We start from the raw sequence: 27,932 nt of genomic DNA, 5'->3' as shown, positions 1-27,932 counted from the left end.
GGGGAGGAATAGACAATTAAAATGGTCAAAATTAGCACAGTGGGTGAAGTTTGGGTCTATTTGGGTCATGACTAGTCAGATGACAAGTCCTGACATCTGCTTCTACATGTGCATCGAGACCACGCTGCTTCAAGGTCTTAAAAAACCCGCACATGAGAAACATTTTCATCCATTTCTTATGATAAACTCTGGGGCTCTGTGTGCAAATGCGCCTCGGAACGGGACACACGGCTGACTCCTGCATGAATGACGACCAATCCCGGGCCAGGAGAGTAAACGAGAGCCGGAGCGGGGGGAGGAAAAGTTTTCTTTCTTTTTTCTGCGGAGGGAGGGTGTTGTGAGGAAATGTTCGCTGGACCGTGAAGCGTAACAGCAAGAAAGAGGACAAAGACGCACATAGCGGGACAGAATGTGAGAGAGACATTTCCTACTAAAATCACGGAACGCGCTCACATTTGGGAAAAGCGTTTGGAAAAGGAGAGAGTCCAAGTGTTGGAGCAGCAATGGCAAGAAACACGATCTGCAAGAGGGTTGTGGACGATCAGCGCGCTTAAGTGTGCGAGTTCACTCTGGACAGCCCCTCGGGGCATTTCTTTAAGAGTCTACACTTCTGGCCTGGAGGAGTCACGTAGGCCCAGTGCAGTCCACCGGGATGTGTCCTTCTGTCACGCGTCTTTTCTTCAAATAACAGACTTCTGAAAGAATAACTTCACTTCTTGTACATTTTCCGCAGCGCTTAACTTGGTATGAGCCGTTTTCAATTCTCCACCAGCGGCGCTTGGGAGACGCTCATTGTGTAAATTGCCCAAATGTTTTTCTGATCAAAGTTGATTGAAACATGAGATGGTGGTGTGGTGCCGTGGCCCTTCTCCCATGGGTGCTGTTGGCTCTGGACGCTCAGCTCATCTGCTGGCAGGCGCTGCTGCGGTGCCATGAGGAGCCCGAGTGTGAGCTCGCCTACAGCCAGTACCTCACGGCGTGTGAGGGCATCCTCCGGGGCACCAGGCACCAGTGTCCGAGCCACTGCATCAGTGCTCTCATCAGACTGAACCACACACGCAGCGGGCCGGACCTGGAGAGCTGCGACTGCGCCCAGGACGCAGAGTGTGTCAAAGCCAAAAGAGCCATAGAGCCGTGCCTCCCCCGGAGGCACCCGAGTGACGCCGGGGGCATCGGCTGCATGGAGGCCCGGCAGCGCTGCGAGGAGGACAGCAGCTGCCACACCTCCCTCACGGCCTACTTGTCATACTGCGGACAGCTGTTTAATGGCAGGAAGTGCTCCTCCAAATGCAAAGCCACCATTCAGCAGATGCTCTTCATCCCAAATGGCATGCTGCTGAACCGCTGTGTTTGTGATGGGGTGGAGAGGCCCTTCTGTGAAGTGGTCAAGGAGAACATGAGCAAGCTCTGCTCTATAGGAGACCAGAGTGTCATTTCAGACCAGCCTGAAGTAGAGGACATCTACGAGGACGAGGACTATGATCCCAGAAGTGACAGAGAGGACGTGTATCTGGACTACTCCTCTGCCACACAGAGACTGCCAAGCTGCCTGACCACCCTCATCTTCCCTTATTTACTGAGCTTTTATATATAACGTGTCTGTGCTCCCACACTGTGGACTCTGGGTCTTGTGGGGACTTGGCTCAAAACTCCTGAGCACAGCATCAAAGCATTTCTGCTGGATAAGGGAAATGATTTTCTTTTTCCATTCAAGTAGCACTATGACTATTAGCACAGTAGCTATTTATAATAGGAATTATACAACCATACAATTTGTATAGCATTTTGTCTTGCACATCTATCTCAGGAGAAGTGTTGTATTTGTATTACCCAAGTGGAATTTATACACTTTTCCCAAGCAAAGTATATCTGGTCGCCATTTTCAACCCACTGCAATGTATTGCCACTTTTGTGTTTGTGTGTTTGTTTTCCTTTAGTGAGTGCAAGCATGGTGGTGCTTGAAGTTTGACTTTATTAAGACCTTTGACAAACATTGGACACATCCAGGCTGTTTGCTTTGCTCGCCATTTGGCGGGGCTGGGCATTGTTGCAGTAACCACACTTCAAATATTTGTGGGAACAGTCAAAGGACATGCGAGGGTGTGGGATCAAGTACTTAAATTAACTAAAGCGCCTCTACAGCTCTGTCTGGGGCCCATCCCCCCTGCAAGATTGTTTTATTGAAGTTTTCCTGGACCCTGGTCCTTCTCCCTCCCGCGTGCCCCCTGCCCCTGTGCCTTTAAAACACCTCTGTTTTTATTGCTGCTTTCACACCAAAGCAGCAGCCCAGAACAACTTGTCTGCTGCTGGTGAGAACTAAATATTTCACACGTAGCATTTTTCTAAGAAAAGGTCATTTTACAATAGTTACAATGCAGATGTTTTGAGAGAAGTTTACAAAGAACAAGTCTCTTTAAATCTGCCTACATATGTACTTTCTTGAAAAAAACAACATGTGAACCAGGTTATGACTAAAAGAGTCCAGATGTGCAGCATTAGTCACACTCGCTTTTTTCACAAAACTCCAGATTGAATTACTCTTGTTTGAGCAATTTTTCGTGTCGCTGGAGAAATGCTAAATTTTGTAGGCAAGCTGCAATTTGGTACTTGCAAACCTTTTCAGTATGGACATTATTGAATGTTAACTTATGAAGCTACAATATGAAGAATTTGTAAATATTTTGAAGACTAGTTAAGCCTGTGTCTGACCACCACATTAAGTATCATGATGACTTTTGACATTTTTATGACATGAATTAAACAATTTCAAGTGCCTGAAGAGACGTGTGTTTTATAATAAAATGTTCTTGACTTATTTTGTGTGGCAATCATACTGTTAATATTTAAGAACTTTGCCTAAGCAAAACATAAAACCATTGAAAGTGCCACATATAACATGTTTTAGTCTGCTCTGTTGCACAAGTAAAAGTATACATTAAGTGTGCAGCTGTACCATACACACCAACCACTAGAATGGTCCAGCCAGTCAAAATAAACATGTGAAGAGAGTTCTTAGGTAACAGAGGGCCGTAGGACACAGGACTACAGAGGTACTTCTGTGCTGGAGCCCATTTTCTAAAAGATCTTTCTTGAGTATTTCTCTCAAACAAATCCACAACTCTTTTTAGTGTTTCAGAGTAGGAGTGACCTGAGGATTTATGCGGCTCTTGTTTCTCTCAAATACAATGTTCCATTCATGATAGCCATCTAACTACAATGAATGGCTGACCCAATCAGAGTTTATGGGGGAGTTGTAGCAGGGAGAACCCAGAATCCATAATACACAGCCGTTCTTTATGGATGAGGCACAACAAATGAATAAAGCTTCACTTGGAATCACGGGCACTGAGAGACCTGAGAGACAGTGCCCATGATTAGAGCCGTAATGCCATAGTTTGTGGTCAGGCAGAGTAGACTCTGGGCGCCTTGATCACGGCATAGGAGAAGTTTCCATTTTAGATTCTTTCTATCTAGTTGTGGGTTGAGAGACTCTATGGATATAGGCCTTGTTTTTTGAGGGAAATATAAATTGGCCGAATTCCCAGAAACAAGCAACCAATCAGGGGAAAAAAGGTCAAATCCAAAGTTTTCCTGGAAGCAAAATGTCCATGTCATAATTAACAGAAAAAAAGGCTGAGCTAACAATGTGAGTGCTCAAACCAAACCAATTACAGCCCCCACTCTCTCGCTGCAGCACGGAGGCTCTGCTGCTCTGGGCTCAGGGCAAAGACCCCTCTGTTCTGCTGTACATTCTGGCACGCACTTACACCCGGCAGGTACATTAGCTAATAACCTGTTCAACATGTTCAAAATAAAGGTTGAGATTAGACGGCAGAATTTTAACAGATGCAGTTTGGATGTGTTCGAGTCTCAAAAGTAAACGTATTTATGGTATAGTATAGTATATTTAGTATTAAATATATATATGTGGGTGTGTGTACGCGTGTAATGTGTGTGTGTATACGCGTGTAATGTGTGTGTGTATATGTAAAGCAGTGTCCAGTCACACATGAGCCATATAATTATGACATTACTTTCTCTTGCCTGCCATGCTCTCATTCCTTGTGGACATGAGACATTCTTCCAGACTCACTGCCAGATGATGAAGATGGCCAGTAACAAACATGTCGTTGCATTCAGGGACTAGATTAAACAAACAAAATAGTATATGTGACATTATTATTGAATCGTACAATTTTATTTTGTAATAAATACACAGTTTAAAAAAAGAAAAAAGAAAATCACAGCTGTACAAACAGTCAAACTCAAATTTCAGCAGCAAGAACATCTTGCAAGGACAAACACTCTTCTGGCTCTTGGTTTTTTACTGTTCATTGTGCAACAAACTGTACAACTTTTACATTCACAGTGTAAAAGTTTTAAAAGCAGTATTTTTAAAGTACATTTTATCTGCAACACTGTCCCGCTGTTCATTTCACAGAAACTAAGCCAGTTTGATACGAGGATCATTCAAAACACAGTGTATCCCTTTTTAGAACTACTGCCAGATAGTTTTACCCTCGAAGTGGTTTAGAGGGCGGCATCAGTGGCTAACATGCGGCGAGTTTGTGGTCAACCAAAAGCAAAGGCAGCTAGTGTGTGATTGTAAACGGAGGCAGTAATCTCTAAAATTACAAGTAAAGATCAAAAGTCATATTTTAGTCAATGTATACATTTCTTTACCATAAGCAATCATTGCATTTACTATTAGTGGAAGCAGTAGTTTACGGTATAATACAGTTCACCGTGCCCATATGTTCACACAAGCTTCTCTGCATTTCCAGGTGAATAAGGGCAACAGCGTAGCGTTCAAGTTGTACAAATCCACAATATCAGAACTAATTATGCAAGCCATGTGTTTTTCCTCAATGAGAATAAACACTGCATCAGCCAAAGTCACAAAGCGAAAACATTCCACTTGCAACCAAAACAGGAGCCACTTCAGCCTCAGCCGTGCGAGTGTGTCGAGGTGCGCTGTTATTTGCCCAGTCAGGTCCACAGCCAGCCTTTTCCCAGATGGGCGGGTGCTCCCCTGACAGTTGTTAGCGGCTTCTCCTTGACCTTGTCTATTGCAAACAGCAGGCTGCGAAAATACAACAAATAAATAAAATTAGTTAAAATGTAATACAACCCGCCCCCCCCAAAAAAAAAAACAGCAATTCTGATTGATTGGCAAAATGTGAGCGGATTCAAAACATTTTCTTGAGTCGTTCCTGTAACTTTATCTTGTACAGCTGCTACTGGAGCCACGCCAAGGGTACGACTGACTGTAATGTGGCCTTTATTAAAGTAGCAGGAAGTGTTGGACACACTGTTCTTCATGATCAGTCGCTGGAGTCGTCTGTGCCCTTCATTTAGTCCCCTTCATAAAAGCCTCTTAACTTGCTCTATCCCCACAATGTCATAGAGAACAAAGTAGATCCATAGGAAGCTAAGGTGGAGCTGCAAAAGGGAAGATGCTCGTCACAATAGCACCCCCTCCTGGACGGCTAAGGAGCTGCAAGCAGGCTCATCGGTTGCTGGTTTTGCCCTGAGCAAGACCCAAATAATGACTGAAGGATTGCCTTAATTACACACTTTATACGCGTGGTCATTCCTGAGCATCTCTAAAGAAGTCACTGCAACAGAAAGATTATGTTTGCTCTCAATTTACAGTTTAAAAGACGACACGGGACAGAACAACTAACTGACCAAAGTGTTGCACTCCAAAAAGTAATTGTTTTGTTATGTAGATGTTATTGTTGCAAGGAGCCTCTCTCTTTTTTTTACTTACTACTTTTCACCGAGTCCGCAAATGATTCACGATCCACAGAGACGTCGCTCTGAGTCTCTCGCATCTGTCAAAAATGTCATGTAATTAAATAAAATGCCATCATTGTATTGCATTTATGTATCCGACACACTCTTACCTTGATGTGCTTTTTAAGGTATTCAGCTCTGGTCATGAGGCTTTTAATCTGGCAAAACATCAAAGCTACATCAGCAATCTTAAAATGACAGATGCACTGAACTGAGTGTAAAGAAGTCTGAAGAATAAAGTGTAAAGTCTAAGATGTACAACTACAGTGGGTGGCGGTAATGTAACACGTGGATACCAACCGCCATAAAACAAGAAGAAAAAGGAGGAAGAGGAAGAAGAGGAAGAAGAAGTAGGAAGAAGAGGAAGAAGAAGTAGGAAGAAGAGGAAGAAGAGGAAGAAGAAGTAGGAAGAAGAGGAAGAAGTAGAAGTAGAAGTAGAAGTAGAAGTAGAAGTAGAAGAAGTAGAAGTAGAAGTAGAAGTAGAAGTAGAAGTAGAAGTAGAAGTAGAAGTAGAAGAAGAAGAAGAAGAAGAAGAAGAAGAAGAAGAAGAAGAAGAAGAAGAAGAAGAAGAAGAAGAAAGAAGAGGAAGGAAGAAGAGGAAGGAAGAAGAGGAAGAAGACAAAGAAGGAGGAGGAAGAAGGAAGAAGAAGGAGGAGGAAAGAGGAGGAAGAAGAGGAAGAAGACAAAGAAGGAGGAGGAAGAAGGAATAAGAAGGAGGAGGAAAGAGGAGGAAGAAGAGGAAGAAGACAAAGAAGGAGGAGGAAGAAGGAGGAAGAAGAGGAATAAGAAGGAGGAGGAGAAGTTTTCAGTAGCCAGCTCTGACCCAAAGCTTAAATCTCAACCACAGACCTTTAATCACTTTCCCTTTCATCAACCGCTGAAATAAATGTGGAAGAAATACAAACACTCAAAAAGAAACCTAAAAATATGCAGTTTCATTACTCCCTTTTCAAACTAAGCTCGTGCAGTGTGTGTGTTCGATTATCACAGCCACATCTGAATTTACTTAAGACGAGGGCCCATGAAAGCTCAACAGGGAGGTCTATGGCCAGCTTGAAGAGCTTCTACTACAATGACTACAATGACTTCAAGCTGAGTTAACCAATTCTAAACCAAGAGAGGAAGACGTCGGTATTTATATGTGTATAACTAGTTCCTAACATTAGAATTGACAATGGTTATTTGGTCACTAGAGCTTTTTCAGATGGAGAGGAGAAGCAGAGTGGACCACCCTTGAACAGCCAATCAGCTCTAGACCTGAAAACTCATACAGTGGCTCTTTCTGACAAGTATGTTATAGATACAGTTTTTTCTATGTAATTAGATGATGACAGTCTGTAGCAGTGTGATGCTTCCCCCACAAAGTTATGCTTTTAAATGAGAAAAAGTTAGGTACTTTGGAGTTGAAACATACATTAAATACAAAGTCATAGTTTTAGACACAAATAATTGAATGGTTTTGCTTTTTAAAAAATGGTTGATTTGTTGTTAATTTAAATAAACAATTATAATTATTGGTGTCCAGTTTACTCATGTAGACAGCTAGCCAAATTACTTTGAAAACGCTCGCAGTAAAAAAAGAAGAAACAAAAAACAAAAAGGGGTCTATTGACATCAAGTTTCACCAGATACATTAATATAAACCTAATTAAGTAATCTGCACATCAACCAATCAATGTCTCATTTATGTGCAATAATGTAAAATGATCCAGAGAAAAAGTATTGGACACATTTACAGAAAGTCATGTAATACTTTGTAGAAAAAAAGTTGGGATTGAATAATTAAATGAGTCAGCAGCTCCTTTGGAAATGTATTCAGTATGTTTTAGAGGGTAATGATTATGGCCAATGCTGCAAATACTATTGCAGTCGTACATATGCAGTAAAAAACGCTTGTTCATAGTGGCTTATCTGGGTTTTTCTACAGTGTGTGGTGACAATGATTAACTTTAGAGTTTTGGAGGGAAAGCCTTGGGTCGTGTGTACATAATATATAATACAAATGTTGCTCTGATGGAGGCGATCGACTCGCTAGATTTGACATCTAAGTTTGTCCTGTGACTACTGGAGCAGACCGCCTTGCCCACTCACCTCAGCGTGGAGCAGTTCTTTCCTACGGCCTGGAGGCTCAGCTGCTCACCATGAGAGGACGCAACATCATGAGAAAAAGAAAAGAGAAAAGCGCACTCGATTACTTGTTCAACAGGTCTAGGTTGTATTTTCTTAGTGTGAATCGGGTGTTTTCATTACTCTGGAGGAGAGGTTGAGAACGCAAAGCAACTATAAACTGTATATGTTTTTATTTTCTAGAATGATATAAAGCATGTGTAGTCTGCTTAGAAATGCACCCTCTGGGCCTCCATCCAGATCAAAGCCATATCTGGATCCCTCCTGCTCCTTCAGGCTGATCTTCCAGATGAGATCATGAGCGTGATATAGAGATGAACCAAGTAACTAGAACTTCTACTGTTGTTTTTGTCATTTTTTTTGTCTTTTGCAAATTATTTTTTCACAATTTCTTACACTGACCACTCTAAATCAAAATTTGAGAAGTAAAATATGTGACTAAATTACAATAATGAATTACTTATCAGAAAATGATCAATAATATAAATATAAGATAACATTTTATGAAGCATTTTACCTGCTAATGCCAACAGAAGGTCGCCGAGGGACTGCTGGTACAAATCTAGGGCCTCAAACTCATCTACTCCACTCTCCTCCTGCAAAGACAAAGTGAGGAAGAGGGAATAGAGTTATAGGTCTGTATCAACCACAATAAATATGTGTACACAGATGAATCTATGTTAAATCATGAGGTAAAGCAGAACAGTGTACCTTTGCAATGGCAGTAGATGCAATATCTAAAGCAGCCAGCAGGCGTGGGCGGTCCCTAGACATTTCTGGACAAGAACAGACAATTATTCTACCACACTTGCACTTTATCTTCATTTAAACATCCTTTTGTGTTTAAAGAGTTGTACTTTGAGCTTTCAAATGGACAATGGCATTTGTTTTCAGCTGAGGCTAAAAATAATTGCTAAGGACTTGATTCATATAATCGTATCATTATCATCACTTTGAGCCTCGACTTCTGTAACTCCCTTTATTTTGCTTTGGATCAGGCCTTTCGATTAAAGTTGGCGCAAACAAAGCGCCTCTGACTTGTCACTCCAGTCCTGTTCTGGCTTCTAGCTTTATAAAGAATCAAATATAAAATGTTGCTCTCATGGAGTGTGCAATAGAAATATTTTTTTAACACAAACGCACAAAATAAAATGTTATTATTTAAGAGGTTGTGTGCAGTAATGTCTAAGTGTCATACCTCGCAGCACATCCCTCGCAGTTCGAGCCTCCTCAAAGCTCACTTTGTTGTCACATGCCATCAGTGCTTTCAGTTCTTCTGCTCTGGACACGTACTGTCTGATCTTTTGAGGCGAGGTAAACAATGAGACAGGACAGTAAACATAATAGTGATTTGAGGATTTCAGGTTTACCTTCTGCCTCAGGGCATCTTTGCGTTGTCGATCCGTTTCATCTGAGGAAATGACAGTTTTAGTCAATAGGACAAAAACAAAAGCAATGCTATTGTTATCAGCTAATTTCACAGTCAGGATATAGAAGTGGCTGTGACTCTTACAGTGAATAGCTGGGACAAAGTGCTCTAGAGCACTGCAGTAAAAAGAGAGTGCAGCACTCCTATTCCCCTCCTGGTCCTTCTGAACAGCCTGCATCACCAAGGCTTTCTGAAAAGAGGCAACAGAAACCATAATGAATGCAAACTGAGGCAGCTTCCTACTCTTTATGAAAGTATGGATGGATGGAAATGAGTGAAAGCACATGTTTCGCAGGCATGAATGGAACATGTGCTTAGTCAATCACACCATGTCTCTCCTCATATTCTCTTACTGCTTTTCCAAGACTCTCTGGACTTGGCATGTGCTCCAAGTCCACAAAAGGGTGCGTGAAGAACTCTGCAAAGGTGATCCGGGCATCTGGATTTCTCTCCAGTAAACGCAACAGCAGGTCCCTGCAGTCCTTGGATACCCTAGTCCCTGGAGGGAGCTGATCCACAAAACACAACAACTCAGGAAGGTCGGCCATTAAAAATAGATATATAATAAAAAACAAACACATGAGCGAGGACAACGTTAACGCATAGTCAAATTTTGCCATCTAGTGGTTGATAAAATTAAGACAACAAGTGATTTTAACAGTAAAGAAACCGCCTTACTTCGATTGGCTGGTTACTGCGAATCTTGTCCTCCAGTTCGGTATACGACCTTGAAGCAAACGGCGCTCGCCCAAACAATGCCTCTGAATGCATATCACGTGTTTACAGCGGAATACACTTTCGATGAGGCACAGTGCATTACACACAACGTAATCTCACCATACAGGATCACACCCATGGACCAGAGATCAACTCGAGAGTCATACTGCCTCCTGCAGACCATCTCGGGAGCCATGTAAAGCGGAGAGCCCCTCAGCACACTCTGCTCATCCCAAGGCGTCATGTACTGGGCAAAGCCGAAATCTACACAAATTAAAACGGAAGGCGAAAAAAGATGAAAAAATACAAAAGGACAAGTCTTTTTACAGCGAGTTATACCGCATTTTCCGGACTATAAGTAGTTTTTGCCAGGGTGCAACTTATACTTATATACTTATACTTAAACTCCGGAGCGACTTATATGTGATAATATTTGTTATTTTCACACTTGCAATGTTTTCTTCTCTAGTAATAATTTTTTGGCTGGTGCAACTTAAACTCCGGTGCGACTTATAGTCCGGAAAATATGGTAATATTGATCTCATACAATGTAATATAAACTGTATGAATCATATACCTGCTAGTTTAAGAACAGATCCGCTCAGTAGAATATTTTGCGGTTTTAAATCGAGGTGTGAAATATTTTTCTCATGAAGAAACTGGAGAGCACATGCTGTTGGTGAATGCAGACAAGACAGTTACAATGGATGTTGTTGTATCGGCTCAATAATACACATTGTATTTGAAAATATGAGTTTAAAAGAAACATAGACAAGTTACTAAATTACCAATCTGTTGTAAAAAGCGCCGGGCAATACTTTCAGGTAAAAGTCTGCGGCTATGAATGAAGCGGGAAAGATCGCCTCCGGAACACCACTCAAGAATCAGATAAATGTTTTCTGCGTCCCACTGCAAATAGAGACAGAGAATTATGATATTCTGTTAGAAATATATTTATCTTTCTGCACTTCAACGGCAAGAACGCACTCAGATATTTTCCACAATTATTCTAGTTAAGAGAAGCATTGTGTTGCCTACCTGAAAGTCTTTAAGCTGAACTATATGTGGGTGTTTTACAGTTTTGAGAATTTCAATTTCTGTGAGAAGGTTTTCAGTAGAAGCCTTATTCAAAGTCTTTTTCCCAACCACCTTCACTGCAACCACTTCTCTACTGTCTCCCTGAAATTATGTACAATGATAGAAACACAATGTTAATAAACTAGTAACACATCTTTACCATTTAGAAGCAGGATTCAGGGACCACCCACCTTCCTGTAAGCCTTGTAGACTGTGGCATACGTCCCACTGCCCAGACGCTCTGTGAGAATGAAGTCTGCTAGTTTTGGAGGGGCAAAGCCGGAGCTGGAGGCCATGCTCAGGGTTACATCAACTATTCATGCCACGTCTGAATCATATACAATAATAGTGTTATAAACTCAGAAATAGCCTTTGACAACAAATCATTTAATATAATGTGTAAGAACATGTGTAAGGAAATATACAAAGAAGTGCAATGGTTGGCGAATCCAAAATGATGTCGTTCTAATTATTTGTTGACATGTCACTCTGGAGCTAAGCTAAAGGTTTTAGAAACAGCTTCTGTCGCGAGCGTTTCATGCAGCTGTAAAGTTCGTTCAAAACATCCAATTGCACTCTATTTGGACGAGTTTAACCGTTTAGTTAGATGTTTGTCCAGACAATAATCTTGACACTTGCCTGAAATCCAAACCCCAGCGAATGGGCAATGTTTACATGACTAGAACATTAGAAGAAGAGAAGAGCGTCCACAGGGCTAAAAAGTCTTCTCAGATTACGACACTGCCGCCTAGCGTCAGTTTCGGTCACTGCTCCATTTGAAGGTAAAACTAAAACCAAAATAAAATAAAATACATAGATACTTCAAAATTTTAAAGATTTTAAAATGATCATTATAAAATGTAATTTATTATTAGAATTGTGTGAGTGTTTGAAATCATTTTAATTTTGGGATGTGATTTTTTCCCTTTCTTTGCTAATCTAATAAAGAATAAATACATAAGTAGTGGAATCAGACCACAGCACCGTTCTCTTGGTATCCAGGGTGAGCTCAGATTAAAGGACGCTTGCAAAATTCTTTATCCACAAATCTAAAATCCAAAAGTGCGCCCCCAACCTTGCCTTCTTTAAAAATGAGCAAAAATTATATATAAAATCCTTGAAATGTATGAATGAGCCCAAAGCCCAAACAATGTATTCCCATAGCTTGGACTCTCTGGAATCGAGCTGAATATGAATCCCCATGCTCTCTATGTACTTTGTTCTCTATGTACTTTGCTCTTTATGCACTTTGCTCTCTATGCACTTCTTTATGATACCATTTTTGTTATTTTGTATTTCATATGATGTAATAATAAAATTTTAAAATAAATATAGCCGCAAGCGGCAATGATCAACCCTCGCAACGCCACCGCCACGCCACAAGAGGAGGGGGCGCTAACGTGCCCCAATTGTCCATTTATTACGCCTACTGCTGAATCTGTGACGCTGTCACATCTTCTCCCCTTTGTTTTACCATTCAAAAAGCAATTTTATTTTGAATTCTTGGCACCGTGACTCTTTGAATAAAAATGTGGATAACTTTTGATGGTCCACCCCTGAAGATGAGTCTCACCAAATTTCAGGCTAATAGGGCTAAGGCCCTGGGAGGAGTTCGTTAAAAGTATAAAGTGTAAACATTTCCAATGGCGATTTCTCCATTGGAATAACATGGGAGGTTTTGGTCATCGTTACGGCAAAGCCATAACAATTATGGCATGGGTCTCATTGACTTTTTTGATGGGGATGCCAAAATTGAGTTGTGTGTCAAATTGCATATAATTTCGCAAAACTAAACATTTAACCTCCATGTAAAATCTGTAGGAGGCGCTGTGGTGCCAAATTAATTTATTTCACTTCAAGTAGGTTTAGGGTTAACTGATTGTAATTTGACGCAATTCGGAAACAGCAGCAAATTTTAAATTTGGGAGATTTCTGAAATTCTAGCTACAGTTTGCGGCTTCGCCGCACAGAGACCGTGACAGGTATCAATGGGCCAACGCCCTGGGAGGAGTTCGTAAAAGTACAACGTTTGGAAAAATTCCTGAGTCATGCTTAACCAGTTTTGAACCAATATGGCATTGCCGTAATAATGTTTTTTAGTTCTCTTGTCACCATCTACCTCTGCGCCAAATTTCATGATTCTACGATCAGATTTTTTTGGGGTCATTTCCTATCTCTCAAAGCATTTTTGGTACATTTGGGGGCGCTGATGCGCCAATTCTTTTTATTTTAGAAAAGGGAGATAGCCAGAATGTAGAGAGGCACGATTTTTAGATGTGTGCAATTTTTTGTGACTTTTCGTCAATGTTCACTGGGTGAAAAATAGGGGGGTTGGTCCCGAGAAGAAAGAAGAAGAAAGAAAGAAAGAATGTTTCCCATTTTTCAAATATCATAAACTATACATGTGTTACTGGTAATGTGTTACTGAGGGGTACTTTCGTTAATTTTGAGTGGGCTCCGCCCACTTTGTGTTTTTGGCCCTCTATACAGTAATAATGTTTTTTGTTTTTTTTTGCATTACATGCTTATATGCATGGAACATGCAAGAGATATGGAACGTATTCGTGAGCTACTTAGCGCAAATGAGTGCTTTATATGGCGGTCGTCATCCCAATGTAAAGTGCTCGTTTAGTGCGCACTTTTGCACGGTAATGTTCCATTTTCCTACTACTAATTAGTATGCACGGGGCATGCATGAGTGGAGAAGTGCTAGTAAGTGTTTGGAAGTGGGCGAGCGCCTCGCGCTGCTTTCGCAGCTGTGCTTCGCACAGCCTTAGGGATCATCTCAAAATGGGTTGAAGCTGAAAAGACTTAATATTTTTCGTCTGGGGGGGGTTGAACCTACATTTCGTCTTTTTGTTGCTTTGAAGCTTCAATACATCGCTGTGGCAGTAATTGTTTTGAAATGCTAAAAAACTGCAACGAGCATTAGGCCAACATTAGGCGGCGAGTGCGTGCGCCGAGTACGCGGATGCGTGCGAGAAGCAGGTGTCGAAAATTATCAAGAGATTATGCTCTAGTAACGTGCTACGCACTGACCGGAAGAAGGAAACAAAACAAACCCACATGAGGTTTCGGCCAATCACAGAAGACATGAGATTCTCACTGAGACAAAAGCGTGTGTCCCGCTTCTGTCATTCTGACATGTCTAAGGTCTAAATGCAGGCAATTGACAATTACAGGTTTTGACAAGAAACATTAGTTTCTCACTCTCTCATCCTCTCATCTCACAGTTTCGGTTGAATGGGATGTGCCGTAGGGCCCCTAGGACCCGTGGACCATGTGGATTGAGTAAACAAACATGCGCGACAGGTGACATTATTTGGAGAGTTCATAACTTCTAAATATAAACTTATCAAAGGATGTTCAGGGATGTTCACTAGAGGTGAGCAGGGTCCATCAAGCTACTATCGTTAAATTAAATCTTTTCAGCTTCAAACCATTTTGAGATGATCCCTTACGGGACTTATAGGCCTCTCGCCAGCTTGTGGCGCTCGGGCCTAATAAAACAAATTTGACAAACCGGAAGTTCACCGTGAGCGATGATGGTCATTTAAACATGGCGGAGCACGTAGCGGCACGCCTGGCCGCTCAGGAGGAGCAAATCCGAGCTCTAACTCGGGAAATAACAACTCTCCGCGATGATTTAAGTCGCGGGATTTGTGACAGGTTAGACTTTGCTTCACCCGAGCTGGAAACTCTGCGGGCCGAGAACGAGAAGCTGCAATACCGGCTCGTGCACCTGCGCCGCGGTCTGCAAGCGGAGCTAAAGCTAAAGCCGGAGCTAAAGCTAAAGCTGGAGCAGGAGCAGGGAGTGACAGGCAGCAGCAAGAAGGAGCAGATGAACCAAGAGCAGTCTCACAAACCACACATCAAAAAGGTACAGGATTAAATGCTGTCATACTCCTTTCTGTTATTGTCACTCTTCTGTTTTGATACTGTACCAATATAATTTTGCTACAATTATGATGTCACCATTTCCATTTCCGATTCCATAATTTTATCAACTATTTACCTTTTTGTGTCCAGCAGGTCTCATCTGGGGAGAGAAAACCAAACGATGTCAATAAGGATAAAAAGAAAGCGGATAAAGGGGCTGGCAGTAGTGGTTTGAAAGAGGTAAATGACCTCCACGTATTGTATACACAAATGCTACATCATGTATTACAATCATGTCTTCCCTATGATTTATCTTTGTGTGTGTAGCTTAAGCCGTGGCCTGTGTACATTAACGACCGCCTCAGCCTTTATGAGGAGCTCAAGAGGGAGAGTGATGCTTTACTGGCCCTGAAAGCTGTAGAGAGCGGGCCCATCACCGTGGAGCTTCCAGACGGTTGGAAAGTGGAGGCCAAAGCTTGGGTCACCACCCCGTATCAGGTGGCGTCTGAAATCAGGTTGGTTTTTGAATACTGCTCTGAATACCCTTTTGCACATGACACGATTGTACTTCGAGTTATATCGGTGCATATGTGTGTGATATCGGTGTACATCTGTGTGTGTGTGTGTGTGATATCGGTGTACATCTGTGTGTGTGTGTGTGATATCGGTGTACATCTGTGTGTGTGTGTGATATCGGTGTACATCTGTGTGTGTGATATCGGTGCATATGTGTGTGTGATATCGGTGCATATGTGTGTGTGTGATATCGGTGCATATGTGTGTGTGTGATATCGGTGCATATATATGTGTGTGTGTGTGTGATATCGGTGCATATATATGTGTGTGTGTGTGATATCGGTGCATATGTGTGTGTGTGATATCGGTGCATATGTGTGTGTGTGATATCGGTGCATATATATGTGTGTGTGTGTGTGATATCGGTGCATATATGTGTGTGTGATATCGGTGCATATGTGTGTGTGTGATATCGGTGCATATATGTGTGTGTGTGATATCGGTGCATATGTGTGTGTGTGATATCGGTGCATATATGTGTGTGTGTGATATCGGTGCATATATGTGTGTGTGTGTGATATCGGTGCATATATATATGTGTGTGTGTGTGATATCGGTGCATATATATATGTGTGTGTGTGTGTGATATCGGTGCATATATGTGTGTGTGTGATATCGGTGCATATATGTGTGTGTGTGTGTGATATCGGTGCATATATATATGTGTGTGTGTGTGATATCGGTGCATATATATATGTGTGTGTGTGTGATATCGGTGCATATATGTGTGTGTGTGATATCGGTGCATATATGTGTGTGTGTGTGATATCGGTGCATATATATATGTGTGTGTGTGTGTGATATCGGTGCATATGTGTGTGTGTGAGATATCGGTGCATATGTGTGTGTGTGATATCGGTGCATATGTGTGTGTGTGATATCGGTGCATATGTGTGTGTGTGTGAGATATCGGTGCATATATGTGTGTGTGTGATATCGGTGCATATATGTGTGTGTGTGATATCGGTGCATATATGTGTGTGTGTGATATCGGTGCATATGTGTGTGTGTGTGATATCGGTGCATATGTGTGTGTGTGTGATATCGGTGCATATATGTGTGTGTGTGATATCGGTGCATATATGTGTGTGTGTGATATCGGTGCATATATATGTGTGTGTGATATCGGTGCATATGTGTGTGTGTGTGATATCGGTGCATATGTGTGTGTGTGATATCGGTGCATATGTGTGTGTGTGATATCGGTGCATATGTGTGTGTGTGATATCGGTGCATATATGTGTGTGTGTGTGATATCGGTGCATATGTGTGTGTGTGTGATATCGGTGCATATGTGTGTGTGTGTGATATCGGTGCATATATGTGTGTGTAATATCGGCGTATACGTGTGTGTAATATCGGCGTATACGTGTGTGTAATATCGGCGTATACGTGTGTGTGTAATATCGGCGTATACGTGTGTGTGTAATATCGGCGTATACGTGTGTGTGTAATATCGGCGTATACGTGTGTGTGTAATATCGGCGTATACGTGTGTGTGTAATATCGGCGTATACGTGTGTGTAAAATATCGGCGTATACGTGTGTGTGTAATATCGGCGTATACGTGTGTGTGTAATATCGGCGTATACGTGTGTGTGTAATATCGGCGTATACGTGTGTGTGTAATATCGGCGTATACGTGTGTGTGTAATATCGACGTATACGTGTGTGTGTAATATCGGCGTATACGTGTGTGTAATATCGGCGTATACGTGTGTGTAATATTGGCGTATACTTGTGTGTAATATCGCCATATACGTGTGTGATTTCGGTTTACACGTGTGTTTAGCCAGGGTCTCGCTGACAACGCAGTCATCTCTCGAGTGAACGCCGAGCTTTGGGACTTGGACCGACCTCTGGAACAGGACTGCGCTCTGGAGATCCTCCGCTTCGACCACGAGGACGCTCAGGCCGTGAGTCGCACAGTCTACTCCAATGAACCCTTTAGCCAAAAACATTAATACCTATTTGTTTAATTGTATAAATCAACGCTGTGCTGTTGTTTTGTGAAACGATCCTAGGTTTACTGGCACTCGAGCGCACATATCCTTGGAGAGGCCATGGAGCGCTTTTATGGCGGCTGCCTCTGCTATGGACCGCCTATTGAAAATGGCTTTTACTACGACATGTATCTGGATGAACAAAAGTAAATATATAATGTCATGAGCGCGTACTTTCCCCTTTGAATATCTTTGTATCGTGCTTTTTAACGTACAAAGTAATAATACATATCAAACGCACCTTTTATCAGGGGAGTGTCGAGCACCGAGTTTGGAGACCTGGAAACGTTGTGCAAGTCGGTGATGAAGGAAAAGCAGCCGTTTGAAAGGTTAGAAGTCAGCAAAGAGACACTTCTGAAAATGTTCAAGGTATTACAGTGCAGAGCAAGTATTTAGAATTGCCTTTTATAGCGACATTAGCTAACTGTACCCAACTGCAATTTCAGTACAACAAGTTCAAGGCTCGGATTCTGAATGAGAAAGTTACCACCCCGACAACTACAGTATACAGGTATTTAGAGCGAATATAATGACATAATTGTGTGTGTGCGGTTTCTAATTTTGTAAAACCTTCTGCTTTTGACAGGTGTGGACCCTTGATCGACCTGTGTAGAGGTCCTCACGTTAGACACACGGGCAAGATCAAAGCTATGAAAATTTATAAGGTGTATATACTTTTTTGCATACATTTCAACAAATATAAGATTAAAACAATTCTAACGTTACACGGACGTACGGTAATATGGTTTAAAGCTGCACTGGTGGATGCTCGTCACTGTGGAGATGTTTGCTTAGAATGTACCACGGTATGGCCTTAAACTTATCAATCAGGCCAAGTTACACGTCAGGTCTGTGGAGAGGCGACCCCACTCATAGTAGCCATACATGTTTTTCAGGGGGTTTTTGAGCAATAAAAACATCCCGTACTTAAACAAATGTAAGCTTTATACATTTAATGCTATACAACTACTACTACTACAACAACATAGAGCACCTTTTAAAAAGTACAAATATAGTATATAGTAGTACACAAAAATGCTGAATCTTGATTAATGTTTTCTCCTTTCCACTTCTCATTTGATCATGGTCAGAATTCTTCAACATATTGGGAAGGTCGCGCTGACATGGAAACGCTGCAGAGGATCTATGGGATTTCTTTCCCCGACTCGAAAATGTTGAAAGAGTGGGAGCGGTTTCAAGAGGAGGCCAAGAATAGAGACCATCGCAAGATTGGCAAAGTAAGTAAGCGTAGGCGGTCACGATTTAGATCTGGGACACGCAACTACATGTGAGAACAAGCACTATCTTTGGCCCACGCCGATGCATCTTGTTACACAGCGCTAAAATGGTGCTGCTCTTTGGGTGGATTTCTTCTTCTTCTTTAGTGTTTTATGGCGGTTGGTATCCAAGTGTTACATTACCTCCACCCACTGCAGATAGACTTTAGACTTTATTCTCCAGACTTCACGCTTGGTAATTCGTCTCCCCATCCAACTTGATTCTTTAGACTTTATTCTTTAGACCCCCCCTTTTATGTTTTTTTGTTAAAGTATTATTATGGGTAATATAGTTAACATAAATTAGTTTTGATATATTTTATGCACACACACACACACACACACACACACACACACACGTCGTTTTACCCAGAGATCGTCACAATTTTTATAAGAGATCTTCTACTGAGAGTGTTTTTCAAACCTCTGCTCTTCTTCTGTATCTACCTGCGTTGCATCAAAAATGCAGAAATTTCCCCATGTGGGACAATAAAGGATTATCTTATATTATATAGTGAGAATGCTTTTATTTACAACGGAATTCTTATCAGTTCAACTAAATACAACCAAATGTAATAAGCACACTTAAATGTTGTCTCCATTTCTATATTGTACTGCGGCCTTAAATCCACTAGAGGGCACTTTTACACGTAGAAGCAAGAAGTCCTCTGCGCCCCAGACAGTTACAACCATGAATCTATTAGGTTACAACTCTGGTCCATAATAAACAAGGTTCTCCTCCTCTTAATATAATAGATCCATGGTACTCTTCTACTTAACAGTTCTGGCAAGTGAATCACAATTTACCCCAATGGTACTTAAAATGAGTCGTGCAAAATGTGGATGCTATACACTAATGTGCATTTAATTTTTTATTTGTTTGGGACAGAGCACATTCATCATTTATTTTATAGATTGTGAATGAGCCAGATTGAGTCATAATTGCTCATTTACTTCTATATTCCCAGGGCAAGTCGAGGACTAGCCGAAGTGATTTATTCTCATATGATAACATGGATCCTTTACTTAATTGTCTTTAAACATATGTTTCATCAGTTTAGGCATAAGATCTGGCAAAGCTATTCTCGACCAGAGTGTCTTTTCCTTTTCATCTCTTGCCCAAAGCACTCCAGACTCCTCCGAGCTTCATCTGTCAGCTATTAACAGGCAGTCCAACGTGTGATTATTGAATCTCTCCCACAGTGCACTGGTACTGGATGTACCTGTGGATCTGTGGGACATGTGAACTCATTAAAGTTTATTTTTTACCTTTGCCATTTCTTTTTTTTTTTTTTAACAGGAACAAGAACTTTTCTTCTTTCATGATCTCAGCCCCGGTAGTTGCTTCTTCTTGCCTCGCGGCGCGTACATCTACAATACTCTCATTAACTTCATAAGGGTAAGAGTCCATCGTTGATCACCATAAACACTTCTTCATACGTTCTGTTTGTTTGCACAGTCAATTCCTTAAAATTATATTCAACATATTTGTCGACTTCCTGATTGGACTGATTTGATCACACCACATATTGAAGCTTTGTAGATAAAAGTTCAGAGCACCAGATGCGATCTAGAAAATCTTGTAGATGTAAAACCTATCAAGCTCACAACTGCAGTTTGTGTGACGTATTTGCAGATACGTGTTAACATCTCAAGAGTTTCACAAGACGCACTCACACATGGAATAAGCAGACCTCGCATACGTTACAGAGGGAGTGCAAGCTCATTATCGAGTCAATCTGGGAAGTGAGGGTTAGAACGGGGCGCTTGGTTTTCAACTGCACAATGTTTGGCCTTAGTGGACTCAGAAATATAATATTCTTGCGATTACACAAACTATTTACTTAAACTAGTGAAAGAGTGAAGTATTCTGTATATTATTATCCGATGTGTTAATTGTTTTTAGAGCGAGTACTGGCACAGAGGCTTTCAGGAGGTTGCTTCCCCCAACATTTACAACAGCAAACTCTGGGAGACATCTGGCCACTGGCAACACTACAGTGAAAACATGTTTTCTTTCCCTGTGGAAGAAGAGGTTTTTGCGCTCAAGCCAATGAACTGCCCTGGACACTGGTGAATTTTAACATCAACTTCAAACCTCAAACTAATAATAATGTGTGTTATTTGAAGTTGTTTTCCCTGTGTGTGTGTCTTTAGCCTCATGTTTGGCCACAGACCTCGCTCGTGGAGAGAACTTCCTGTAAGACTGGCAGACTTTGGAGTGCTTCACCGAAATGAACTCTCAGGAGCTCTCACTGGACTGACCAGGGTGCGGCGCTTCCAGCAGGATGATGCTCACATTTTCTGCACAATGGAACAGGTAGTGCCTTTTTGCAAACATTCCAGCAGAGAGTTATCGTCATCTTTCATCAATACTTTAAACTCTTGACGTATTGCTTTCAGATCGAGGCAGAGATGAAGGAGTGCTTGGACTTCCTCCGCAGCGTGTACGCCGTGTTCGGGTTCTCATTCCAGCTGAACCTTTCTACTCGTCCAGAAAAGTACCTGGGTGACGTTTCTGTGTGGAACCAAGCTGAGAAGGCATGTTTTGTCTCTGCACCTTCATTACATTGCACCCGTCTAATGCCTCAAATGGTCATTAGTTGGGCGTTCTGAAATGTGGGTTCTTATAGTGAAGTGCGACTACATTAGCAGCAGCCCCGCGTCACATTCCTTACATTTATAAACGCCTACAAAACCTTTGAATCACCACCTCGTTGTATTAATTTCAATTAAATGATTATCGCTGTTATAATGATGTACTTTACGTGTATTGTTATGTATAAAATCAGCAACTGGAGAACAGCCTGAACCACTTTGGAGAGCCATGGAAGCTTAACCCGGGAGATGGTGCTTTTTATGGACCCAAGGTAAGTACCCTTCATTTTCAGCCTTTGCTATGGAAACCTCGATCTTGAATGAACAGTGAGTCATTTCCTTCTCAACAGATTGACATCAAAATTAAAGATGCGATTGGACGCTATCATCAGTGTGCAACCATCCAGCTTGACTTTCAGCTGCCTATTCGCTTCAACCTGACCTTTGTTGGGTGAGTCACGTAATAATAAATATAATTATGTCCTTTTGGGTGTTTGTGTTTTCCTACATGAAATGATTATAGGTATAAAGTGCTACTGACTAAGCATATCTTTTTCTTTTCTGGAACAAACAGAAAGGATGGAGATGACAAAGCCAGACCAGTCATCATTCACCGGGCCATTTTGGGTTCAGTTGAGAGAATGATTGCCATTTTAACAGAAAATTACGCAGGAAAGTGGTAAGTTCAAGGTAGATTGGTGACGATCCGATTGCACATGTTTTCCCAGTCAAAACGACCTCATCCGCACAACTTTTGTCAGCTTTTGAATTTGTGGAGATGTTTGCTCATTTAAAAAGCTGTCATTTTTGTGTTGCACCATTTTTTTTAAAATCAAGTTTTATTCACTTTTGTCTAGGCCACTGTGGCTTTCTCCCTGTCAGGTCATGTTGGTACCTGTTAATCCATCGTTTGAGGATTATGCAAAAGAGGTAAAATGTCCTCCTTTTATACAATATATGACTGCTGCTGCTTCCTGTACTCATCCGGTGAATATTTTTCCCTTGTAGGTGTGTAAGCAGTTCACAGACGCAGGTTTCAACGCCGACGCCGATCTTGATTCTAGTTGCCTTTTAAACAAGAAAATTCGGAACGCTCAGTTGGCGCAATACAACTTTATCCTCGGTAAGATTTGCTCTGTTGTACAAAGAGCTTCTGATTGTTGATTCAACCATTATTGTTCTCGATGTGCTTTGCAATCATGACTTTAAAGAGCATGATTACTTTGGAGTAATAACTTAAGTATCTTAAAAATAACCTAAGCTGTACTCTGTAATCAGTGTTATGTTTTCTGCTTTAATGTACACAGAGTCAACCAATAGGGCTGTGTTGATACTGTGGATGTATTTTAGAGGGACGTGGTGGTAGCTGTGTGCCTGTTTGTAAGTGCTGTAAACTGAAAACGAGCTGTTTTTCCCTCATGTCTTGGCAGTGGTTGGAGAGAAGGAGAAGATGACGAATGGTGTCAATGTGCGCACACGAGACAACAAAGTCCACGGAGAGATGTCGGTGGCCAGCGTTCTGTCTCGCTTGTCGTCGCTCAAACAGTCCCGCTGTCAAAATGCAGAGGAGGAGTTTTGATAAATATTAAAAAGACAGTTGCGCGGACATATCCTCCTGGATTGACGGAGATGTTACTGAAATAATGAACTGGTGAAAAATAAACACTTCATCGCTGTGAGTGAATCCTGAAGAATTGCCTAAAAGTATCATTGTTGTGCTTTTGTAGAAGTCTGTAGATGGAACAGGTTTGTGTGTTGGCAGAAATAAAGGAATGAATGAAGAAATAATTATTCGTATGACAATTCTTTTATAGGATATGTAAATCAGCAATATTATCTTTAGAAATATTTTGAAATCCCCATCTTTGAATATGAGCTCGTATATGGTTATGAAATACAATTATCGTTACGTAATTACAGTTACCAAATAGAGAATTGTTTTTACGTTTGACCTTTCCTCTATTGGAACACTTTGCATTGAATATATAATGGATACAATAAATAATGCATTATGATAACACACCTTTATTTATGTGTATTTCTGTACAAATTTCCAGATTATACACTAATAAGGGGGTATTGGAATTAAAATGCAGTTTAATTAATATTAACACTAATGGGGCGAATACTACAGTCCCAGTTGACAATCCTTTATTTGCATCAACATTTTTCTGTAGCATTTATGATGTCTGTATTCCCACTGCACGTGAACGCATCATCAGAGCTTCCTCCTCCTCAGCTGCAGCAACAATGGCCCCGGATCACTTCTGGAAACTGGACCGGGGACGATGCGTTAAGGCCTATGCAGTAGTCGTGTTATTACTTATGGATGTCGTAGCACAAGGCGTGAACGGTATGACAAGATGTGATCTAAAAGTGGTTTGGATATCGCGTGTTCTTGGAGTGACGTTAATCCAACTGTATTGTTAGCTTGCACATGCTAACGCTCTCTTAGCATTACTTCTGAAATGTACTCTCAAAATGTACTAGCTAACATAATTAATTTTAAATGTCAGCTTAATAGTTTTGTAACACCTTGGTGAAAATCAAGGAGTATAAATATATTTTCATTAGACCATGTCAAAAGGTCCATTCAAACGTGGCTTTTGGCTGAAGTGTCATTGTGGTGGGTTAAAGGGTCATGATCACAAATGTGCATCTTCTCTTTGTCCTTTCAGGATATTTGAGATCTTCATATGGTCCAGAGACTCCTTACACCAGGGACATACAGCACCCGGTGATTACCAGTCCAGTGGTGCCTGCTGCTGCATCAGGTTTGTTACATATAAAGGGTTTAAATGATCATTCATATTCAGTACACTGTGTCTTTGTGGTTTTGACCACTTTTATATGTTCTATATTCTATCAAGTGAGCTATGAAATATGTTTTTGTGATTGTGGTTGTTGCAGTGTTGCCTGCAGAAGAAGAAAACTACATTGCCAAATGTCCGAGTGGGGGTCTCTGTAGTTTGCTGCCGGCTGATTGTATAAACTGTAATTACCTGAACAACTGCACATATGGGAAACCGGCCTCATTCCAATGCAGACCTAAAAAGGGTGTCCACTGTATTGTGAGTACATCTATTCTACTCCTCACAAAAGTATTGCACAAAGCAATGTCTCTGACTGGGTGAAATGACGAATGAAATCAGATTGTGATCCGATTACTGTGACAATCTAAGTCGTCATTGTCATTCAGTGGTTTCTGGTTAATGCAGGTGTGTGACAGAACCGAGACCACACTCACTCCTTTAGATCAGCCTCTGTCATGCTCTCAGTGAGTGACAGATGACTAAACCAGGAATGTCCACCTCATTTTGCTCCGCGAGATGAATTTCGACGCTCAGGGTATGTCCCGGGCCGAACTTAAAATGTATATACAAAACTTAAATGGCTTTATATATTTATTTAATCTATATCAAGGACGCAGGTGTGGACACAAGTTTCATAGATAAAATAATAAGAATAATAAAGTAAGAATACTTTAAATTAATACATTGTACAATTATGTCCCTTTAACATACTGTAAGTCTCAGTATATTGCCTAGTCATAGTATTTGGACACTGTTGCTCAAATCTTCAGCAGGTGAAAGATTTTGAGTCCATATTAAATTCAATAAAATGTTGTAAAGCCCAAAATGACAATTGCAGTTGCGAAATATGTGCATTTGCATTTGAACTATTCATGTTTTGAATCAAATAAGTGCATTCTGATTGTATTCAGTGTCCAGCTCTTCGGTCTCATTAGTGTGGGCACTGAGCGTGCTTTATTACACTCGGTCAGACCTGACCAGTGTTTTTTGCTGTAGATCCAGATCTGTCCTGGTTTGCACTGATTTGGCTGTTTAACTCAGAGAGCTGTCATCAAAGTTTGTTTTTTTGTTGGCTCTACATTAGCCACTTCTAGTGCAGCTCTAACTAGGGCTGGGTATTGCCAAGAGCGATACAATACGTGTCACCATGAGATAATTATCCTGATATATGTACATTCTGATGCAATTCCCTCATTACAATACATATTCTGATACATTTTTTCAAAAAGGGTCTTAAAAATTTACCAAATGGGTAATTTTTTTTACTCTGGATAAGAGTAAAGCACTTATTTATAAATCAATTATGTTCTAATAACTGATCCAAATAGAAATATATGGAACACATTCTAGTAAAGAATTGCATGTTTCTTGCCAAACAATTAGCATGATCTGAACAGGCTGCTGCAGCATCTTCTTCACAGGCGAGAAGTGAGATTAGCTTCTGATCAGGTCCACAGCTCCTTCTCACCTCGCGCTCCTCTCGGCCGAGGTGAGAAGGAGCTGTGGACCTAATCAGAAGCTCCTCCGCCGAGAGGAGCGCGGCACAAACAATATTTCAAAAGAACTTTTCCACCTCGTTTGCGCGTCAGTCATTAGCTGGTGTTCCGGCAGATTGAGCAGCTTCTGCTTTTCCTGCAGGACAGTAACAGTCCTCTAACCCCCTCTATAGGAGTTCGCTTCTAAATGGCCACCTGAACAATTTATTATGAATTAATGTTGTTTAAAAGTATTGATACTGTGCGAGTGGTTAAGGCACAGCACACGTATGCCAGGCTCAAGTGCAGCCGGCCGCAGCGTCGTGTGCTTGAATCCCGACTACTGCATGTCCTCCCGTCTGATTAAGTCACAGCACACATATGCACTTTGAGCCTGGCATATGTGTGCTGTGCTTTAACCACTCGACCACCGGGCAGCACCGGAGGAACTTTAATTCAGTTTTGTAATATAATGTGCTCTGAACTCTGCACTAGGCAAAGAAGATGGTTGTACAAAGCTGAATTGTTGTGATTAAATTGAAATCATGATCTTGGCTCTAGAAAATGTTGATCATTATTTTTTATGATTTAAGGCCCACCCCTATAACGTTTGTTTTTTCTTTTCAGGGTGATACAGGACAGCAGCAAACCAACTTTTCTCTGTCCATCACCTGTCAATTCTGCTGGCAGCTCGACCCATTGTTTTACCGCTGTTCTAACTCCACCAACTGCATGACCGTGTCCTGCCCAAGGACACGCTACAACGCCACCTGCACTGTTTTGGAACATGTACATTGTTTAGGTAAGTAGAAAGTTAAACAAAAGTGTCAGATAATGTACTGTTTAGTGCTTTTCACATGTTCATAATGTGCTTGATACTTTTAACTTATTTTTTTTACTTTATTGCTTATTTAGGTAAAAGACATTTTCAGAAACGGTTATTTTGTAACTGGACAGGAGGATACAAATGGTCAACAGCAGTAGCTCTAAGGTATTGTATTTCTTGTAAAATAAAGGTCACTGTCATGGCATTGTAACCTCAATATTACATTTTTTGCAGCATTACGCTTGGAGGATTTGGGGCAGACCGGTTTTATCTAGGCCAGTGGAGAGAGGGTTTGGGCAAACTGTTTAGCTTTGGAGGCCTGGGTATTTGGACATTAATAGACGTTCTTCTGATTGGCGTTGGTTATGTGGGACCGGCTGATGGTTCTCTGTACATTTGAAAACAGTTTCTCCTCTGATGGGTTCACCATCTTCAAGACTTAAGATGCTGTGATCTTAGCACGTTTGCCTGCCCAAGCTTGCTGTGCTACATGTCCTCATCCCATCTGCTGTCAGGCAGGAAGTGTTTAGCACTTCGCATCAACGATAACTCTACCCACACAAGCATCAGATCGAGCTCCATCTCTGCATCCACCTTGCAGTGTGATGCTGTTGTAGATGGAGTTGTTCAGAAGACGATGAAGAGACATTTATTTATGTATTTGTCTGGTAGATTGGACTGGTTTGGTTTCCCACAGAGCAGAGCTCTGGGAGATAAGTTTGCACCTCAGAGCCAAGGGTTTTCTCCATGAGTCTCTTATTTCAAGGTATGAGAAGAGGGGGGAGGGTCAAATGGTATCCATGGAAACTATGAGGTTGGTTGTTTTATATTGTTCTGGTTGGTGCTTTAAGGTCAACTATATATACTTAAGTAAAGTACTGGAAGGCTGTTTTGTCGTAGTCTGATTTGAGACGCACTGTACTGCTACCAAACGCCACATTGAATAACTTCTAAATGCAGCAAGAAATAATTGTGCATAATTTGACCAATATTCTGACTCTTATGCTTTTCTTTTCAGTGTCTATATTTTATATTGCTGTCATTTTAAATGATATGAATAAAAGTGAATAATATACACTTGTTTTATGTCTACATATTTCTGTATTATATAATTATACATTTATTGGTATGAAAATGCAAGATGAGCACTGATGTGCACAATATCTTACGTCTCCGTGAATGGTGTATTACTACAGTATTTAACTAGCACTCCTTTATTAGCTGAGGTCATTTTCACAGTTGTTTGTGTGATTTCTCACACTAAACAGTCCTGTTGCCAGGACACTATTTCCTGCTGGCATGGGGCATGAATATCTGAAAAAGAAGACTCATTAGA

At 41.2% G+C, this 27,932-nt stretch overlaps 4 protein-coding genes across 6 annotated transcripts; 3 read left to right on the top strand and 1 right to left on the bottom strand.

Moving 5' to 3' along the window:
• Positions 1–485: 485 nt before the first annotated feature.
• On the top strand, positions 486–2,815 carry LOC140380862 (growth arrest-specific protein 1). Its single transcript, XM_072464805.1, has one exon. It carries the CDS (start codon positions 839–841, stop codon positions 1,592–1,594), a length of 756 nt encoding a protein of 251 aa, XP_072320906.1. The 5' UTR covers positions 486–838; the 3' UTR covers positions 1,595–2,815.
• A 1,367-nt stretch (positions 2,816–4,182) lies between these two features.
• On the bottom strand, positions 4,183–11,501 carry ulk3 (unc-51 like kinase 3). Of its 2 annotated transcripts, XM_072464725.1 has the most exons (16): positions 11,341–11,501; positions 11,111–11,251; positions 10,861–10,981; positions 10,650–10,745; positions 10,193–10,336; positions 10,034–10,116; positions 9,709–9,864; positions 9,440–9,545; positions 9,297–9,337; positions 9,125–9,227; positions 8,638–8,702; positions 8,444–8,522; positions 7,891–7,931; positions 5,910–5,957; positions 5,774–5,837; positions 4,183–5,083 (listed from the first exon to the last, which is right to left on the bottom strand). In XM_072464725.1, the coding sequence occupies exons 1-16, from the start codon at positions 11,443–11,445 to the stop codon at positions 5,067–5,069; spliced, it is 1,410 nt and encodes a 469-aa protein (XP_072320826.1). In that variant the 5' UTR covers positions 11,446–11,501; the 3' UTR covers positions 4,183–5,066. The 2 variants fall into 2 exon arrangements, with proteins under 2 accessions (XP_072320826.1, XP_072320825.1); XM_072464724.1 differs by having other exon boundaries at positions 9,125–9,337.
• Positions 11,502–14,677: 3,176 nt separating this feature from the next.
• tars3 (threonyl-tRNA synthetase 3) lies at positions 14,678–23,071 on the top strand. Of its 2 annotated transcripts, none has more exons than XM_072464723.1 (19): positions 14,678–15,029; positions 15,182–15,268; positions 15,356–15,543; positions 17,397–17,520; positions 17,629–17,753; positions 17,859–17,976; positions 18,054–18,118; positions 18,194–18,272; positions 18,699–18,845; positions 20,185–20,283; positions 20,791–20,957; positions 21,042–21,204; positions 21,288–21,425; positions 21,677–21,754; positions 21,833–21,933; positions 22,057–22,161; positions 22,340–22,412; positions 22,491–22,605; positions 22,913–23,071. In XM_072464723.1, exons 1-19 carry the CDS (start codon positions 14,709–14,711, stop codon positions 23,059–23,061), a joined length of 2,442 nt encoding a protein of 813 aa, XP_072320824.1. In that variant the 5' UTR covers positions 14,678–14,708; the 3' UTR covers positions 23,062–23,071. The 2 variants fall into 2 exon arrangements, with proteins under 2 accessions (XP_072320824.1, XP_072320823.1); XM_072464722.1 differs by having other exon boundaries at positions 15,179–15,268.
• Positions 23,072–23,717: 646 nt separating this feature from the next.
• tm2d3 (TM2 domain containing 3) lies at positions 23,718–27,283 on the top strand. Its single transcript, XM_072465487.1, has 6 exons — positions 23,718–23,835; positions 24,161–24,256; positions 24,393–24,553; positions 26,398–26,572; positions 26,686–26,761; positions 26,831–27,283. Exons 1-6 carry the CDS (start codon positions 23,733–23,735, stop codon positions 26,994–26,996), a joined length of 777 nt encoding a protein of 258 aa, XP_072321588.1. The 5' UTR covers positions 23,718–23,732; the 3' UTR covers positions 26,997–27,283.
• The last annotated feature ends 649 nt before the right edge of the window (positions 27,284–27,932 follow it).

Source organism: Eucyclogobius newberryi, unplaced genomic scaffold, assembly GCF_026437365.1.
Source record: "Eucyclogobius newberryi isolate DKJ021-1_F unplaced genomic scaffold, fEucNew1.0.hap1 SCAF_5, whole genome shotgun sequence".
In the NCBI taxonomy this organism is placed as follows: domain Eukaryota; kingdom Metazoa; phylum Chordata; class Actinopteri; order Gobiiformes; family Gobiidae; genus Eucyclogobius; species Eucyclogobius newberryi.
The sequence above is the reverse complement of the archived record's forward strand: the minus strand, read 5'-3'. Positions and strand labels throughout refer to the sequence as shown.

What these genes read in the sequence shown, in the direction of transcription:
- tars3 (XM_072464722.1), top strand. Translation starts at nt 14,709, where the DNA reads ATGGCGGAGCACGTAGCGGCACGCCTGGCCGCTCAGGAGGAGCAAATC. An exon ending in ACCACGAGGACGCTCAGGCC is followed by an intron (nt 17,521 to 17,628) that starts GTGAGTCGCACA and finishes AAACGATCCTAG; the next exon opens with GTTTACTGGCACTCGAGCGC. An exon ending in AAGCTATGAAAATTTATAAG is followed by an intron (nt 18,273 to 18,698) that starts GTGTATATACTT and finishes GATCATGGTCAG; the next exon opens with AATTCTTCAACATATTGGGA.
- tm2d3 (XM_072465487.1), top strand. Translation starts at nt 23,733, where the DNA reads ATGGCCCCGGATCACTTCTGGAAACTGGACCGGGGACGATGCGTTAAG. An exon ending in CGTAGCACAAGGCGTGAACG is followed by an intron (nt 23,836 to 24,160) that starts GTATGACAAGAT and finishes TTGTCCTTTCAG; the next exon opens with GATATTTGAGATCTTCATAT. An exon ending in GGTGCCTGCTGCTGCATCAG is followed by an intron (nt 24,257 to 24,392) that starts GTTTGTTACATA and finishes TGGTTGTTGCAG; the next exon opens with TGTTGCCTGCAGAAGAAGAA.
- LOC140380862 (XM_072464805.1), top strand. Translation starts at nt 839, where the DNA reads ATGAGATGGTGGTGTGGTGCCGTGGCCCTTCTCCCATGGGTGCTGTTG.
- ulk3 (XM_072464724.1), bottom strand. Translation starts at nt 11,445, where the DNA reads ATGGCCTCCAGCTCCGGCTTTGCCCCTCCAAAACTAGCAGACTTCATT. An exon ending in TGCGAGGGATGTGCTGCGAG is followed by an intron (nt 8,703 to 9,124) that starts GTATGACACTTA and finishes GTTCTTGTCCAG; the next exon opens with AAATGTCTAGGGACCGCCCA. An exon ending in ACCTTAAAAAGCACATCAAG is followed by an intron (nt 5,838 to 5,909) that starts GTAAGAGTGTGT and finishes CATTTTTGACAG; the next exon opens with ATGCGAGAGACTCAGAGCGA.